General features: G+C 31.2%; 1 protein-coding gene across 2 annotated transcripts in view; it reads right to left on the bottom strand.

Annotated features, from left to right (window-relative positions):
- Positions 1-3,037: 3,037 nt before the first annotated feature.
- LOC139490542 (cyclic GMP-AMP synthase-like receptor) overlaps positions 3,038-17,478 on the bottom strand; it is a 29,338-nt gene continuing 14,897 nt past the window's right edge. The window contains exons 6-18 of one of the 2 annotated variants that reach the window (XM_071277347.1): positions 16,846-16,956; positions 16,386-16,562; positions 15,720-15,782; positions 14,699-14,806; positions 14,314-14,418; positions 13,641-13,703; positions 12,478-12,588; positions 11,657-11,719; positions 8,845-8,898; positions 7,603-7,814; positions 6,797-7,040; positions 4,522-4,743; positions 3,038-3,491 (exon numbers count right to left, since the gene is read on the bottom strand). In XM_071277347.1, the coding sequence (XP_071133448.1) occupies positions 3,079-3,491; positions 4,522-4,743; positions 6,797-7,040; positions 7,603-7,814; positions 8,845-8,898; positions 11,657-11,719; positions 12,478-12,588; positions 13,641-13,703; positions 14,314-14,418; positions 14,699-14,806; positions 15,720-15,782; positions 16,386-16,562; positions 16,846-16,956 (1,946 nt within the window). In that variant the 3' untranslated portion in view covers positions 3,038-3,078. Of the gene's footprint in view, positions 3,492-4,521; positions 4,744-6,796; positions 7,041-7,602; positions 7,815-8,844; positions 8,899-11,656; positions 11,720-12,477; positions 12,589-13,640; positions 13,704-14,313; positions 14,419-14,698; positions 14,810-15,719; positions 15,783-16,385; positions 16,563-16,845; positions 16,957-17,478 lie in introns of both variants that reach the window. The other variant, XM_071277348.1, reaches the window with a different exon arrangement.

Genomic DNA, 17,478 nt, shown 5'->3' with positions numbered 1-17,478 from the left:
TAGGAAGATGTGGTATGAGTTCCAATGAGACAACTGTCCATCCAAGTAGCAATTTATATACGTAAACCATTATAGATCAAGGTACGGCATAAGACACGGAGCCTTGGCTCACACCGAAGAGAAAAGGCTATAAAGGGAACCAAAAATTACTAATGTAAAGCCATTCAAACGGTGAAACCAACGGTATAATCTATATAACACGCTTTTATGATGATAAGGAACTCCAGTATATAGAATCTAAACTTCAAGATCATCATTTGTTATTTGTGTAGTTGATACGGAATATTATAAACAATGTGTTAGTATCATCATAACAAATGTTCTTGAATACCGAATGAGTTGGAAAATGTATATTTCACATGCAGGTTAAGTTGGTATATTAGGTGAGGGTATAATGATAATTTTGAAATTAAAATAGTCTAGTTGGTACTGAAATAATCGCTCAGGTCAAATTATAGATATAAGTCTTGAAATGAGGAAGCGGTTTCTTTTGTGTCTTTTATTTCTAGTTCTGGAGTATAATGAAACCCAATCGGAAAAGTTTGAATTGTTAATTGAAAGAACATTATTAATATATCTGAATGTTAAATTAAAATATCTGCAGTCTTTGGTATTCTTGGTTTTTTTTTTACAAGTGTCTGAAAAAACATTGACTTATATGATATAAAAAGAGGTCGACCAGGAAAGTTCCCATAGGAATACCGACATTTTCCTTCCGAAATCAACACATAAGTTGTCAGTTAGAAACTCCAGAAAACTAATCACTTCTTCCTTTGTGCAGAATTTTTCACTTTGTTTTTTCACTATTAACAAAATACCCGTACGGTACAAGTTTTATGTTGAAAAAAATTGTGGATTATTTCTTATAGACGATTTTTCAAATTCACATGAGGAATAGTGGTATGCAAGGTTGAAATTTTTTTGGATAGTTTGAAAGAACTAATTTCATAGCGCATATATGTAAGCCTCAAATCTATGTCCGGCCTCAAATCTATGTCCTTTCCGCAAAACTATGTCCTTTTTAATATTGCGTCATAGACATTCCAAATCTATGTCCTTTATTGTCTCAAATCTATGTCCTGTACATAGTCTCACATCTATGTCCTTTATTGTCTCAAATCTATGGCCATTTTTGGCTCAAATCTATGTCCTTTCATCGACGTAAAATATAACAAAACGTCATCAAGTAAACAATGAAAAGTTAACAATAACAGGTGTAAGTACGGCCTTCAACACGGAGCATTAACTCACACCGAACACACATAGTAAAAGTGGTACAAAATATGACAAAAGCAACGTTAACATTTTAACTATTACCACACATGATTTAAAATTGCTTTATGATTTGTCTTTAAAACTGGAGGAAAATCTGTTATGAATAGTGGACTGATGGGAAATTTTCAAAAAATTGTCTTTAAAACTGGAGGAAAATCTGTTATGAATAGTGGACTGATGGAATATTTTCAAAAACGTCAACTATAGAGATTTATCCTCTTGAAATGTTTTCTGACAATTATCAGGATATCTTTACTCCTACTATTGTGGAATATTTACAATTCAAAACAAATCCAGCCATGAACAAAGGGACTGGAGAGAAGGGATATGTCAAAACATAAAGAATGATTCTTCTCGGGGAAATATTTTCGTTATTAAAGACATTATTACAAGTTTTACATTTAAACTAAATAGATATCAGCTAAGACCAAACAATTGAAATATGTTCTTTTGTGATCCACAAATATTTCAATTAAAAATATAAAAAACGTTTTATTTTTAGCAATTTAAAATGATTTTTTGATACTAGTATTCAAGAAAAAACATAGATAAAGTGGTATAAATGTCAATGAAACAGCGATATGAACAAATTCAAAGACAAAACGAAGTAAGTTGATGTTGCAAACAAATATTCATTCTTTACTGTCTTTTTGAGTAAAATTAATATGGTTTTGTGGTTTCATTCTTAAAGACGGAATACATACCACATCTTCTTTTTTATATACAATAATAACACACGCATCATATGTAAAGATTTTAACCACATACATGAAGAAAGACTTAATAAAACAAAAGCATATACGACTGTTCTTGAAACAATATCATAAATACCAGCTAAATAATTTAGCTGGATTTTCTTAAACGTATACTATACTTCGGCTCTTGCACATACATGGATAACACATACCAACTTAATATTGAATTATGAGAAATTACTTAATAAAATAAAAAACCTATAAAGCCGAACTTATTAGACGGGCATAAATTTGCGCATGGCGAAACAAATTGCAAAAAAATTTAAAACATAACACTGATTTGAGACCTTATCTTTCTTATTACGGACACAGATTTGCGAATGACGTCGCGATTAAAAATCGGACACAGATTTGAGGTAGAATCTTTTTTTACGGACATAGATTAGCGATTGACGTCACGATGGGGCATAGATTTGAAAAACGGACACAGATTTGAGGTCGTACACAGATCTGAGGTTTACATATATATTCACGGCATATATATTATAGCATTGTCATTATTTATGAAACTTTTGGATTGTTAGGGTAGCAAATCAACACCCTGCATTTATTGGAAATTAATCTATTGATAACTATTTACACCACTGGGTCGATGCCACTGCTGGTGAATGTTTTGTCCCCGAAGGTATCACCAGCCCAGTAGTCAGCATTTCGGTGTTGACATGCATATCAATTATATGGTCATTTTAATAAATTTTCTGTTGACAAAAATTTAAATTATTCGAAAAACTAAGGATTTTCTTATCCCAGGAATAGATTACTTAAGCCGTATATGGCACAACTTTTTGAAATTACGGGTCTTCAATCCTCTGGTCTATAATTTTGGGTCCTCAATGCTCTTCAACTTTGTGTTTGTTTGGCTTTATAAATATTTTGATATGAGCGTCACTGATGAGTGTTATGTAGACGAAACGCGCGTCTGGCGTATTGAATTATAATCCTGATACCTTTGATAGCTATGTAGATCAGACGAAATTTCAATTAAACATAAGTAAACATCAATAATACTCAAAGAAAAGTATTTTCAATTGAAAAAAAAACTTTTATGTCAGTGTAGTAACTTGTCTTTTTCCTGTAATCCTTTTACAATCACTGCAATTTCTTCGCTCGGCACATATCTGATAACATTGTCATTTGTTATGAAATAGTTCGCAATTGTAGGATTAGCTAGACTTAACGTTTTTATTAGCTCTCCTATTAGATATCTCTGGATACGAACTCCTTCCCTTTCCCTCGTTGGCCATGTATCATACTGAGTCAACATGAATTGCTTGATATGATAAGAACAAAACTTTTTAATTTCTCCAGGATGCTTGTCTTTTAAATCTTGAATACACAGTTTAATAAACCGAAAAGCATTCTTTTTTAAATTCAGTTTGTCTGCACTGTTTGCATGTTTAATCAGCATTTTTTCAGTTCTCGAAAAAGATAAGCGAAAAAGTAGGTTTTTGTCAGTTGCATCTAAAATGAAAAACAAAGTATTACACTAAGAAATGCAATTAGTTTTGAGTATGACTAGTTTCGTATTTATATAATTAGCCAATGTTTTTATTTTACAGCTTTTGTTTTTTTTTCAATTCTCAAACCATTGTATTTGGTTTTGGATTTTCAAATATTTTTACCTTGAGCTTAACTGAAGATTCATTACTTGTCGAAATGTGCATCTGGTTGAGACCAAATGGTACCACCAACGGGGTAAATGTTCATTTCAATATCTTATAAAAAAAATCTTCATCGTCCAGACATTATCAGGTATATTCGCCGTTTTCATAATTGAAAAGATAAGAAATAAAAATATGTTGTTCATAGATCGATTACTTGTATCTGGCTTGCTCTCTAGTAATTCAAAATTTGCGAACCGAAAGTGTAAAATGTGTTTTGGACTTTTACGATAACGCTTGCAAAAAAATGTGATATAGTGTCATGGGTATTTGCTTTGTCTCTAGCGGTAACACTTTCAATTTTTGATAATGTGGTCAGTTAAAAAGCAGGCAAAATCGAATGCATAAACAGTGCAATATCTATGGGAATAATGCCTTATTGCACCTTCTCTTTTCCCTAAATACATACAACAAGATATTCAAAATGTATATAATTGTGTTTTGACTATACAAATTGATTTGTAATTTAATTTTATCTTTATTGAATAAAACAGGTAATTCAGTGACTTACTTTCACGTTAAGTGGTCTCTGTTGAAAAGTTGCCTGATTTGCAATCATACTATATCTTCTGATGTTTAACATTTTTAGGTGATAAAGATACATTTTAAGCATTTCCGCCCATAACTCAAATATGATGAAGGCCGTACATTGACCTATAATGCTTTACTTTTTACAAATTGTGACTTGAATGGAAACTTGCCTTATTGGCACTCATACCCCAACTTTTTATATCTATATACATTATATTGCTTCGGAATTATATCAGAATATAGAAGTAGGAATTATGTTTCAGTTTCAAATTTCACGAATAATATTTCATATTTCCTACCTTCCGGGCAGGTTTTGCAAACAACATCATAAGATTTCATTGCTCTGTTCACAACATCATCAATTGCTATCCACGATGGATTAATTTTTCTAGCTATTTTATCTGGTGGCCATCCATCAATATTAAAGCATGGAACGAGATCAATATCGATCGGCTTTTTTCCTGGAAATGCATCATAAAAAACTGTGTAAGCTGGACTACATCCGCCTGGTTTTGGCATTTCTAAAAAAGGAAAATAAAGAAATATATGAAAAGAGGGACGAAAGATACCAAAGGGACAGTCAAACTCATAAATCTAAAACAAACTGACAACGCCATGGCTAAAAATAAAAAAGACAAACAGAAAAACAATAGTACACACGACACAACATAGAAAACTAAAGAATAAACAACACGAACCCCACCAAAAACTAGGGGTGATCGCAGGTGTGAAGTTCGGCATTAACAATTAACATTATATATGTAATAAAACTATATAGTAAATTATCTTTCAATGATTTGACAAAACATAATAAGATAAATCATTTTAATAATCATATCAATGAAAAAGTTACTGATGTTCATACTTTTTTCCAAATTGAACTAGTCGATGTTTGGTATGCTATCATTGTTTAATTCCAGCAAACATTACCCTTGTAAGAGATACATGTACAGGCAAACATGACATCCTTTACAGGAATGTATTATAACAATATGTCAATAGATATAAGAAGATGTTGTATAAGTGCCAATGAGACAACTCTACATCCAAGTCATAATTTGACAATGTTAATCATTATAGGTCACAGTCTGCTAGTCTTGTTGTTACTTAGTTTATGAGATTGCAACTCAAACGGACAAAGTTGACCTTATATGAAATTGGCTTTTATTGTAAGATTCCGTTTGGCCATTAAGATTCTAAAGAGGCTGCGTATTTCTACATCATAAGGCGTTCATTTCGCGATTTCATGAAATAGGCAAAATTCATAAATCGTTTTTTTTTCATTTAATACCTGCATTGATGGCATTAGAAATAAAGAGAATATAAATATCATTTAAAATTACTATGTCTTAAAACTAAGAAATTGATATAAAATTTATTCAATATGATAATGGTTTCTCAAGCATGGGAAACGTTTATACTTTTATTATATGGACTTCAAAGCTTGATCACATAATAATCGCTCTCGCCAATTCATTTTCAATTATTATAGGACAAAGGACTAGGTCCGGTAAGACCCCTTTTTGGCCCCAAATATAGCAGTTTTACAAAATTGTTAAAATGTAAATTTTTAGTTATTTATTGGACAGTAGAATGCTTCTGCTACATATATATGGGCTGTTTTTGACAATACAATGCACATATATCGGGTACTAGCACCATTAAGTCATGCTTAATCACTGAAATCTTCACAATTCTAACATTTTAGTTAAATTTTAGACGGTTTTCGTGTAAATCGAAAGTGGCCGCATTCGTGTTCATCCTTAATATTAAAATGTTAGTTGTATTTGATGATATTACATAACATATATAAAGGTTGAGGATGAACACGGATGCGGCCACTTTCATTTTTGACAAAAACCTTCTGAAAAGTGGCATTTTCGGCATATTTGGTAGATTTTTCATATTTGAGCTTGATTCGGGTCGTTTTTAATGACAAAATCAGTTAAAATCTTTCACACGAACTAATAGAATCAAATAAAATAGACACTTAAGTGTTTAAAAAGTCATCAAAATCTTTCGTCAGATGAACCTGAAATTTGAGGCCAAAATCGGTCCTTACCGGACCTACTCCTTTCATAAACAAGGCAGAAAATTATGTTATTTATCAAAATAAAACTTTCAACTTTTATTCCAGTCGTCATTTTGTGAATTTAATGCGTTACATAGGCAAATAAAAGCTAAAATATCAGAAAAACTACTAAAAAATAGATTTTCTAGAAAAAAGAAATGTAAAGGATGAAGGTCAATTAGTTTACTTTCCAAACTATAACGATAAGTTCAGGAACAAAAATCTGTTTCAGTTAGAAACATCGTCATAAAAACATCTAATTCTCGAAATTAGTCTTTGTTGGGGTTTAGCTGAGCTATATGATTAATCAACTGTAAATACATTTTATCCTATATTTATAGCATCAATGAATTGACTATTCAACTCAAACAAATTCTTAAGAACATAACGATACGGTGCTCAACTTTTGTTATAAGATTTGTGTTATCGTCCTGTAAATTTTTTTTTCGATCTTGAATTATTCAAAACACTAAATAAACACATTATATGATTTCTTTTCTCACTTTTTGTTCTTCTTCCTTGTCGAATTCCATCTGTTCCCAACACCCGATCAAACATTTCAAAAGCATAGTTTTTGAATTTGCCAGGAATAATATATCGATCATTGTCCAACACGTGTTCTAATTCCTGCACTCGTGGTGACACCAGTTTAACCTTGTAGAAGCCAGGGGTTTTTATGACATCGAAATTAACTTCAACAGACAGATTAGGATAAATCATTATATCAAATTCATCCGGATGGCAATTCTAAAAAAAGAAAACCAAATTATTTTCTGTTCCGTTATTAGTTCTGACAAATAGACAACAATACGTGTATAATAACGTATAAAGGCAATTTTTCAAAATTGACTTTTACACAAAAATTATGACACACCCGTTCTCGCTCCAAAAGAAAAGTTCATGTTATTACATAGGGATTTCCCCTTCATTTGTATATTTAAATGGACAAACATGTTGGAAAACAGCAAACCACTGCTGCCTATCTTAATCAATTTATTAATGTATACATTCATCAGGGATACCAACATTAAAATGTTGGTCATCAGACGCGCGGTTTGTCTACAGAAGTTTTATCAGTGACAGGCAAATAAAAAAAGTTGGAATTGAAATGCCAAGAAATAACGTACGAAATTAACGAGCATGAGGACCCAAAATATGAAAGTTATTTTGTAACTTTTACCATATAATGATAATTCATTTCAACACAAAAGTTATAATTACTGTGCCTGTGATACAAATAACAAAATCTGTTACAGTAATCGTTCAGTTTTTCCCGTTTACTTTGTGAAATTATACATCTAATACTTGCCTTTGTTTTGTCATAATATGATCCAATATTAAATCTGCTCCAATTAAGAGTAGATATTTCTTTCAGTTTTTTTATAAATTCGTTACTGAAGCTATTTATAGCTTTTGCAGCCGGTGAAACTTCTTCCATGGAAAGTTTGCATTTTTCTTGATGATCAATCAACCTTTCTTTAGAAATTGGACTGACAGGGGCTTGGTCTTGGGCTTTAACTTCTGGAAAAAATACGTTAAAAAGAATATATGCTAAAGCTTAGAAAAATGGACTTTAAATTAGTTTTAACCTCAATGAATCGTTTTAAAGTCAAATGAAACCTCAAATAAAAAAAAATGATGCATATGTCTTTTTTATAATTAAATGGATAGTTTTCAATATAAAACGTATGTACATATACTTTTTGCTGATGAAATTTCTTTGATTTGTCCACATTTAGAAGAAGTTTACTTTTTATAATTGCTTGCTTCCAGGAAGCAATTCGCCGACATATTTTCTGTATGCAAGTGACATCAGCGTGACCCTTCTATTATACATCTTCGGATTTCAAATGTTTGGCTTTGAGCGTTCCTGATGAAGGTTAATCCAGAAAAGCGCTTCGGACGCATGAAATTATTAAACGTGTTGTTTTCCATTTTTTTTCTCGTAAAAATCCGGTGATCGCAATTCGCATGGGTTTGTCATTTACTATTATCTGATTGTAAAAGTTATACACATGTTTATCATCCATGCTTCTTGTTGATTGTTTACTATAAGTTGACAATCGGTAAACTTCGGCTTCAAAACACGATAATTAAGTAGCTGACATATTTTCACACAATAACAGACAGAGAGAACAAAAAATTACGATTATACGAAATGTTTGCGTAAAAACATGATAAAATCGTGCACAGAACACTAAGTGTTTGATAAATACATGCATTAGTTCAAGAATTGGATAAACATTTTTTTTCACAAGTCACTCGTTTTATATGATTTCAAGTAAATGTTAATATCATATAAATGACATAATGATACAATGGGTTTAAAACTTAAAAACAATGTCTATACATTTGCTTTTAATATGTTTTGATTACAATATATGTCAGCAAATAAGATATTTTTATTTTTATTTTATTAGTAAATGTATTCATAAATCAGTAATGCACAATATTTTTTAGCTTAAATCTGTTAAAAAGTAATAAACATCTACTTGCAAACATACCACAGCTTCTTATTTTTAATACAATAATGATTGAAAACTTAACTCACTCCCCAATGGTGTTGATGGAGACTTCTCTTTTCCACATTTATCTGTACGTTTCTCTGTTATGAACAAATGTATATAATATATAGTAACACAAAATAGACATAGAGGTGTTTCTTAATTACAGTAGTTATCCGATCCCTTAAATTGCAAAGATATTTAAGGCTTTAACCCTGTTAATGGTACTACTTGATACATCATAAACACTATTATTTTATAGCTTTAACCTGTTTGATTTTCAACAACAAGGCTCAAATGTAATAAATCAAAAGCATATCTATGTACAAAATACGAGAAAACCACTTTTTTAGCGCTATAAAACCAGGTTTAATCCACCATTTTCTACATTTAAAAATGCCTGTGCCAAGTTAGGAAAATGACAGTTCTTGTCCATTCGTTTTTGCTGGGTTTTGTCATTTGATTTTGCCAGGTGATTAGGGAATTTTCGATTTGATTTTCCTCTGAGTTCAGTATTTTTGTGATTTTACTTTTTACAACGTTCCAACAGCACCTGCAGACGGATTATATATCAAAATGATTAGATATTCCCGTGCTTGTTATATTTTTTTTCTATCAGGATCTCTTTGGTAAGAGGTTACTGATCACAAGAAAGCTATTAAACCAAGAGTTCCAAATGGTGAAGTTGAAACCATCCCTACGTAAATTTTACAGCAATCACGTAATGGTTGACAGTTATGGAATAACTGTTTCACAGATGATATAGGATATTTCGTCGTAACTACAATCCCCTTCCTTTTTCATGAATGTGACCTACCGAATATGACTATTTACCGGGTTTGTAATAACATGAGCAACACGACGGGTGCCACATCTGGGGCAGGAACTGCTTACCCTTCCGGAGCACCTGAGATGACCCCCATTTTTTGGTGGGATTCATGTTGCGTAGTTTTTAGTTTTCTATATTGTGTCATTTGTACTATTATTTGTCTGTTTGTCTATTTTAATTTTAGCCATGGTGTTGTCAGTTTGTTTTCATTCTTTGAGTTTGACTGCCCTCAGGTATCTTTCGCCCCTCTTTAATTACAAAGATATACTTTTCATTTACAAAATAACTTTCCTTATTCGTACAATGAAATCATGACTAAAGGCACAATACAAAAAATGACAAAAGCAACTGCAGTTGTCCAAAATCTAAATTAAACTCTCTCTAATAATAAAGCTTGTATCAAACTATACTGTTGATAGCAGTACCTCACACTGGTGTTATCCCGCATGTAACATTTGCATATAGCTTTGAATAAAACCCCACACCGACGAAATGCCATTGAAGTAAACAAAACAGCACATAAAAGCTACCCAACACGTCCCACATAAACAAAAAAGATAGATATTTGTTTAACAGTTTGCTAGATAAGTGGTCCACATTTTGCGATACGATACGGATAAGTAGCTAGTGACTAAACGTAATTTCTAATCTAACAACATAGCCACAAAGATATTCTATAAACCTCATATAATGTATCGTCGGTAACAATAGATGTATGATAAAAAGAACTTCCAGACTTTTGTGATTGAACGATAGGAACAGTGACTCAGTATTATCAAGTATAGAGGCACATAATCGTGAGCTTCAAAATCATTAAATACACTTGATAAAACGACAAAATTAAGTTACTTTATTTTTTAACATATATCACTTTAAAAAGGTCTTCTGGTCTGTTTTCATTATCTTGCTTATGATAAATAAGGCAACAGTAGTATACCGCTGTTCAAAACTCATAAATCCATGGACAAAAAACAAAATCGGGGTAACAAACTAAAAATGAGGAACGCATTAAATATAAGAGGAGAACAACGACACAACATTAAAATGTAACACACACAGAAACGGACTAAGCATTAGACAAAATCCTATGAGAATAACAAATATAACATCGAAACCAAATACATGAATTTGAGATAGATAAGTACCGTGACACGTCCTATAGTAATGTGAATTCACACTCAAAATTAAGAGAAAACAAACGACACAACGGAAACGTGAATATATATTGTAACCAAGGCACACAAGGGTTAAGTTTCTTATGAGCCATTGAAGTTCAATTATATGTTGATAATGATAAGGCTAATATATAGGTAAAACCTTATTTGATAAAACAGCACAGAAGAAAGTTATTTTCTTTAAATTTTATGTCATATAAATCGATTGGCTGATGTTTTAACGCCACTTTCAACACTATTGTGCTATGTCGTGACGCTCAGTGTTGCTAGTGGAGGAAGCCGGAATGCTCTGAGAGAACCAGCGACATTGGTATGGAAAATTTAAAATCCTAGTCCATTAAGACCATGTACACAAATTGGCAATCGAGGTCCTATGATGTCATATGATAATGCTCTGCATTTAAAAAGATACCAACTAATAGTTGTAGGAATAATGTCCCGAATTTTAGAATTCTTCTTATATTATAAATAGTATTTAGAAAATTAGATTAAGCTTTGAAAATGATCTTTTTTTGTATAGTCAAATTAAAGATTTAAATTAGTGCTGCTAAATATATAAGTTAGTTTATCTACTAACCATTGTAACATTCAGGCAGATCTGTTGTTCTAGGACAATGTTTGGTTGCTTGCTCTTCAGATTCTTTAAAATATAAAATCTTAAAGTTTGTCTCATTTGAAATTATGTATTTTTTTGTTTTTATAATTTCATATCATGTTTGAGGTTTAAAGTATCGAAAGGCGCTTCTGACGTACACAATTTTTTACTGTAGTTATTGAAAATGATCTTTTTTTGTATAGTCAAATTAAAGATTTAAATTAGTGCTGCTAAATATATAAGTTAGTTTATCTACTAACCATTGTAACATTCAGGCAGATCTGTTGTTCTAGGACAATGTTTGGTTGCTTGCTCTTCAGATTCTTTAAAATATAAAATCTTAAAGTTTGTCTCATTTGAAATTATGTATGTTTTTGTTTTTATAATTTCATATCATGTTTGAGGTTTAAAGTATCGAAAGGCGCTTCTGACGTACACAATTTTTTACTGTAGTTATTGAAACAGACATTGTCACTTGTATTCTGTAAAAGCAGGATTTCATTTTTGTTTATAATTATATTATGATCATTTTGTAACTGCTAAAGAGCAAGCTATTCGTAATGTTAAAATAAACATTCTAATACAACGTATCATTAGTAAATGGCCTAGTGATTAAATCTCATAGCCATTAAAAAAACACAAAACAAACACAAACATTATTTAAGACGACCCATGGTTGATTTGGTATTATAATTTTCTTTATTTTGAGTGCCATTGATAAGACCCAAGTTGACGAAAATGCTGGATGGACAGAAGAATTATCTTTGATAAGACTCAAGTTATTTTGTTCAATACATTGTGAGTGTATTTTGACGATAGACGATTTTGATCGAAATTAAACATCTAAAATCACTGTATTCAAGAAAATTGCGCTGATATGTGTTAAGATGCTATCTCATACATGTTACCATATTTTGCCTTTTATTCACACATACCTGCATCCCTTTGAACATAGCATTGTCTATAACCACATTGATCTTTATATCTAGCTCTTCTGTAGTCATAATTTCTTATTTCATATCATGTTTACAAAAATCTGCACTGTAAAATTACGAAATAAATGTTATATATTATATGTTACCATCATCCTTTGGAGTATTTGATCGTCTATGCCTATATTGGTCGTGTTTATTTGGTCTTGGTGTGCCATGATAGTCATCCTCGAGGTTGGACATTAGGTTCTCTGTATCTACTAAATATTCAATAACTATTAGCGTAAATATTCCTGCATATGTAACATGGTTTAATCATTGAATTATGAATAAAAACTTAGAACTTTTATAATTACGGTGATTAAAAAATGTGATGAAGAACTAATACGTTTGCATTTGCAGGATTATATAAATATTGTGATTTTTTTACTGTTTTTCCCCCCCCCCCCCCATGTTATCATGTTTTAAACTGCTAATGAACAAATCACATATTGATGATCTCTCAATATTGTCAATTTTACATAATGTAAAAAGATAAAAAATAAAATTAAACCATCTAATGCTTTCAAAAGTGACGTTCTCATTTATAGAAAGTACATTGAAATAGAGTAAAAAGATAGAAACAGATCTTGTATAACTAAGATTGTGAAGTGGAGAACTCGATGTTTTCATTAGTACAGTCTGTAGCCTTTGTTATTCTTGGATTTTCTTTTTTATATTTTGATTCATGTGTATGCTTAGGTATTTTGTGTGCCATCTGTTTCGCTGACTAGTAAATTCACGGGCTTAACTGTTTTGTTCTCTTTGTTCTGGTTGTTTTCTCTTTAACACATTCCCCATTTCATTCCGTATTACTTTATGACTACGATGTCATATTAATTGATTGGCTGATTTTTTAACGCCACTTTCAACACTATTGTGCTATGTCGTGACGCTCAGTGTTACTTGTGGAGGAAGCCGGAATGCTCTGAGAGAACCACCGACCTTGGTATGGAAAATTGAAAATCCTAATCCATTAAGATTGAAGTAGTGTGCACCTTGCAAGTGTGGGATTCAAACTCACAACCTCACTTTTGAACCATGTACACCAATCGGCAACCGAGGTCCTATGATGTCATATGATAATGCTCTGCATTTAAAAAAGATGCCAAATAATAGTTGTAAGAATAGTGTCCTGAATTTTAGAATTCTTCTTATACTATAAATTGTATTTAGAAAATTAGTTTAGGCTTTAAAAATGATCATTTTTGTAAGGTCAAATTAAAGATTTAAATTAGTGCTGCTAATTATATAAGTTTGTTTATATACTAACCATTGTAACATTCAGGCAGATCTGTTGTTCTGGGACAATGTTTGGTTACTTGTTCTTCAGATTCTTTAAAATATAAAATCTTAAAGTTTGTCTCATTTGGAATTATGTATGTTTTTGTTTGTATAATTTCATATCATGTTTGAGGTTTAAAGTATCGAAAGGCGCTTCTGACGTACACAATTTTATACTGTAGTTATTGAAACAGACATTGTCACTTGTATTCTGTAAAAGCAGGATTTCATTTTTGTTTTATCATTATATTAAAATCATTTTGTAACTGCTAAAGAGCAAGCTATTCGTCATGTTAAAATATACATTCTAATACAACGTATCATTAGCAAATGGTCTAGTGATTAAATCCCATAGTCATTAAAAAACGCACAACAAACACAAACATTATCTAAGACTTCATGGTTGATTTGGTATTATAACATTTTTTATTTTGAGTGCCATTGATAAGACCCAAGTAGATAAAAATGCTGGATGGACAGAAGAATTATCTTTGATAAGACTCAAGTTATTTTGTTCAATACATTTTGTGTGTATTTTGACGATAGACGATTTTGATCGAAATTAAACATCTAAAATCACTGTATTCAAGAAAATTGCGGTGATATGTGTTAAGATGCTATCTCATACATGTTACCATATTTTGCCTTTTATTTACACATACCTTCATCCCTTTGAACATAGCATTGTCTATAACCATATTGATCTTGATATCTAGCTCTTCTGTAGTCATGATGGTTACCCTCACTGGAATAGCATTGACGTTCTACTGTAAAGTATTGATAAATAAATTATTAATTGCTAAACGGTAACTGTTCATTACTTTTAATGAACCCCTTTTGTTACAGGTTTGATTTAGTTAATGCTGATGGATCTCAATAGTTCCACAAACATAACAAACTCCATATGAATTGTTTCACACCCTTTTGTCGTACGTTTTTGTTATTTTTCTAATATTGTAGTGTTGAAATCTCCTTTTTCTTATTTCATATCATGTTTACAAAAATCTGCACTGTAAATTACGAAATAAATGTTATAATATATGTTACCATCATCCTTTGAAGTATATGATCGTCTATGCCTATATTGGTCGTGTTTATTTGGTCTTGGTGTGCCATGATAGCCATCCTCGCGGTTGGACATTGGGTGCTCTGTATCTACTCAATATTCAATAACTATTACCGTAAATATTCCTGTATATGTCAGATGGTTCATAAATAAAAACTTAGAAATTTCATAATTACGGTGATTAAAAAATGTGATGAAGAACTAATTCATTTGCATTTGCAGGATTATATAAATATTGTGATTTTTTACTGTTTTTTTCCCATGTTATCATGTTTTAAAATGCTAATGAAAAAATCACATATTTTAAAATGATCTCTCAATATTGTCAATTCTACATAATGTAAAAAAAAGTTTCATTATTACAGTCTGTAGCCCTTGTTATTCTTGGATTTTTTTCTTTCCTTTTTTATATTTTGATTCGTGTGTATGCATAGGTGTTTTGTGTGCCATCTGTTTCGCTGACTAGTAAAATCACGGGCTTAACTTTTTTTCCACTTAGTTCGGGTTGTTGTCTCTTTAACACATTCCCCGTTTCATTCCGTATTACTTCATGACTAAGATGTCATATAAATCGATTGGCTGGTGTTTTAACCATTTTTCAACACTATTGTGCTATGTCATGACGCTCAGAGTTTCTGGTGGAGGAAGCCGGAATGCTCTGAGAGAACCACCGACATTGGTATGGAAAATTGAAAATCCCAGTCCATTAAGATTGAAGTAGAGTGCACCTTGCAAGTGTTGGATTCAAACTCACAACCTCACTTTTTGCCCATGTACCCCAATCGCAATCGAGGTCCTATGATGTCGTATAATAATGCTCTGCATTGAAAAAGATACCAAATAATAGTTGTAGGAATAGTGTCCCAAATATTAGAATTCTTCTTATATTATAAATTGTATTTAGAAAATTAGTTTAGGCTTTAAAAATGATCTCTTTTTGTAAGGTCAAATTTAAGATTTAAATAAGTGCTGCTAATTATATAAGTTAGTGTATGTACTAACCATCGTAACATTCAGGCAGATCTGTTGTTCTGGGACAATGGTTGGTTGCTTGTTCTTCAGATTCTTTAAAATATAAAATCTCAAAGTTTGTCTCATTTGAAATTATGTACATGTATGTTTTTGTTTTTATAATCTCGTATTAAGTTTGGGGTTTAAAGTATCAAAAGGCGTGTCTGACGTACACAATTTTATACTGTAGTTATTGAAACAGACATTGTCACTTGTATTCTGTAAAAGCAGGATTTCATTTTTGTTTGATCATTATATTAAAATCATTTTGTAACTGCTAAAGAGCAAGCTATTCGTCATGTTAAAATATACATTCTAATACAACGTATCATTAGCAAATGGTCTAGTGATTAAATCCCATAGTCATTAAAAGACACAAAACAAACACAAACATTATTTAAGACTTCATGGTTGATTTGGTATTATAACTTTTTTTTTATTTTGAGTGCCATTGATAAGACCCAAGTCGACGAAAATGCTGGTTTGACTGAAGAACTCAAGTTATTTTGTTCAATACTTTTTGTGTGTATTTTGACGATAGACGATTGTTATCGAAATTTAACATCTAAAATCACTATATTTAAGAAAATTGCGCTGATATGTGTTAAGATGCTATCTCATAGATGTTACCATATTTTTCCTTTTATTCACACATACCTGCATCCCTTTGAACATAGCATTGTCTATAACCATATTGATCTTGATATCTAGCTCTTCTGTAGTCATGATGGTTACCCTCACTAGAAGAGCATTGTCTATAACCACATTGATCTTGATATCTAGCTCTTCTGTAGTCATGATGGTTTCCCTCACTGGAGGAGCATTGACGTTCTACTGTAAAGTATTGATAAATAAATTATTAATTGCTAAACGGTAACTGTTCATAACTTTTAATGAACCCCTTTTGTTACAGGTTTGATTTAGTAAATGCTGATGGATCTCAATCGTTCCAGAAACATAACAAACTGTTTTTTGTGAATTGTTTCACACCCTTTGGTCGTACGTTTTTGTTATTATTCTAATATTGCAGTGTTGAAATCTTCTTTTTTTTTTTTCATATCATGTTTACAAAAATCTGCACTGTAAATTACGAAATAAATGTTATAATATATGTTACCATCATCCTCTGAAGTATTTGATCGTCTATGCCGATATTGGTCATGTTTATTTAGTCTTGGTGTGCCATGATAGCCATCCTCGAGGTTGGACATTGGTTGCTCTGTATCTACTAAATATTCAATAACTATTACCGTAAATATTCCTGTATATGTAAGATGGTTTAATCATTGAATTATAAATAAAAACTTAGAAATTTCATAATTACGGTGATTAAAAAATGTGATGAAGAACTAATTCATTTGCATTTGCAGGATTATATAAATATTGTGATTTTTTACTGTTTTTTTTTTCCATGTTATCATGTTTTAAACTGCTAATGAAAAAATCACATATTAGTGATCTCTCAATATTGTCAATTTCACATAATGTAAAAAGATAAAAAATTAAATTAAACCATCTTATGCTTTTAAAAGCGACGTTCTCATTTATAGAAAGTACATTGAAACAGAGTAAAAAGATAGAAACAGATCTATAACTAAGATTGTGAAGTGTAGAACTCGATGTTTCATTATTACAGTCTGTAGCCCTTGTTATTCTTGGATTTTTTTCTTTCCCTTTTTATATTTTGATTCATGTGTATGCTTAGGTGTTTTGTGTGCCATCTGCCATTTCGCAGACTAGTAAATACACA

This window comes from Mytilus edulis, chromosome 10, assembly GCF_963676685.1.
Source record: "Mytilus edulis chromosome 10, xbMytEdul2.2, whole genome shotgun sequence".
Lineage (NCBI taxonomy): Eukaryota > Metazoa > Mollusca > Bivalvia > Mytilida > Mytilidae > Mytilus > Mytilus edulis.
This window is presented reverse-complemented; position numbering and strand designations above follow the sequence as displayed.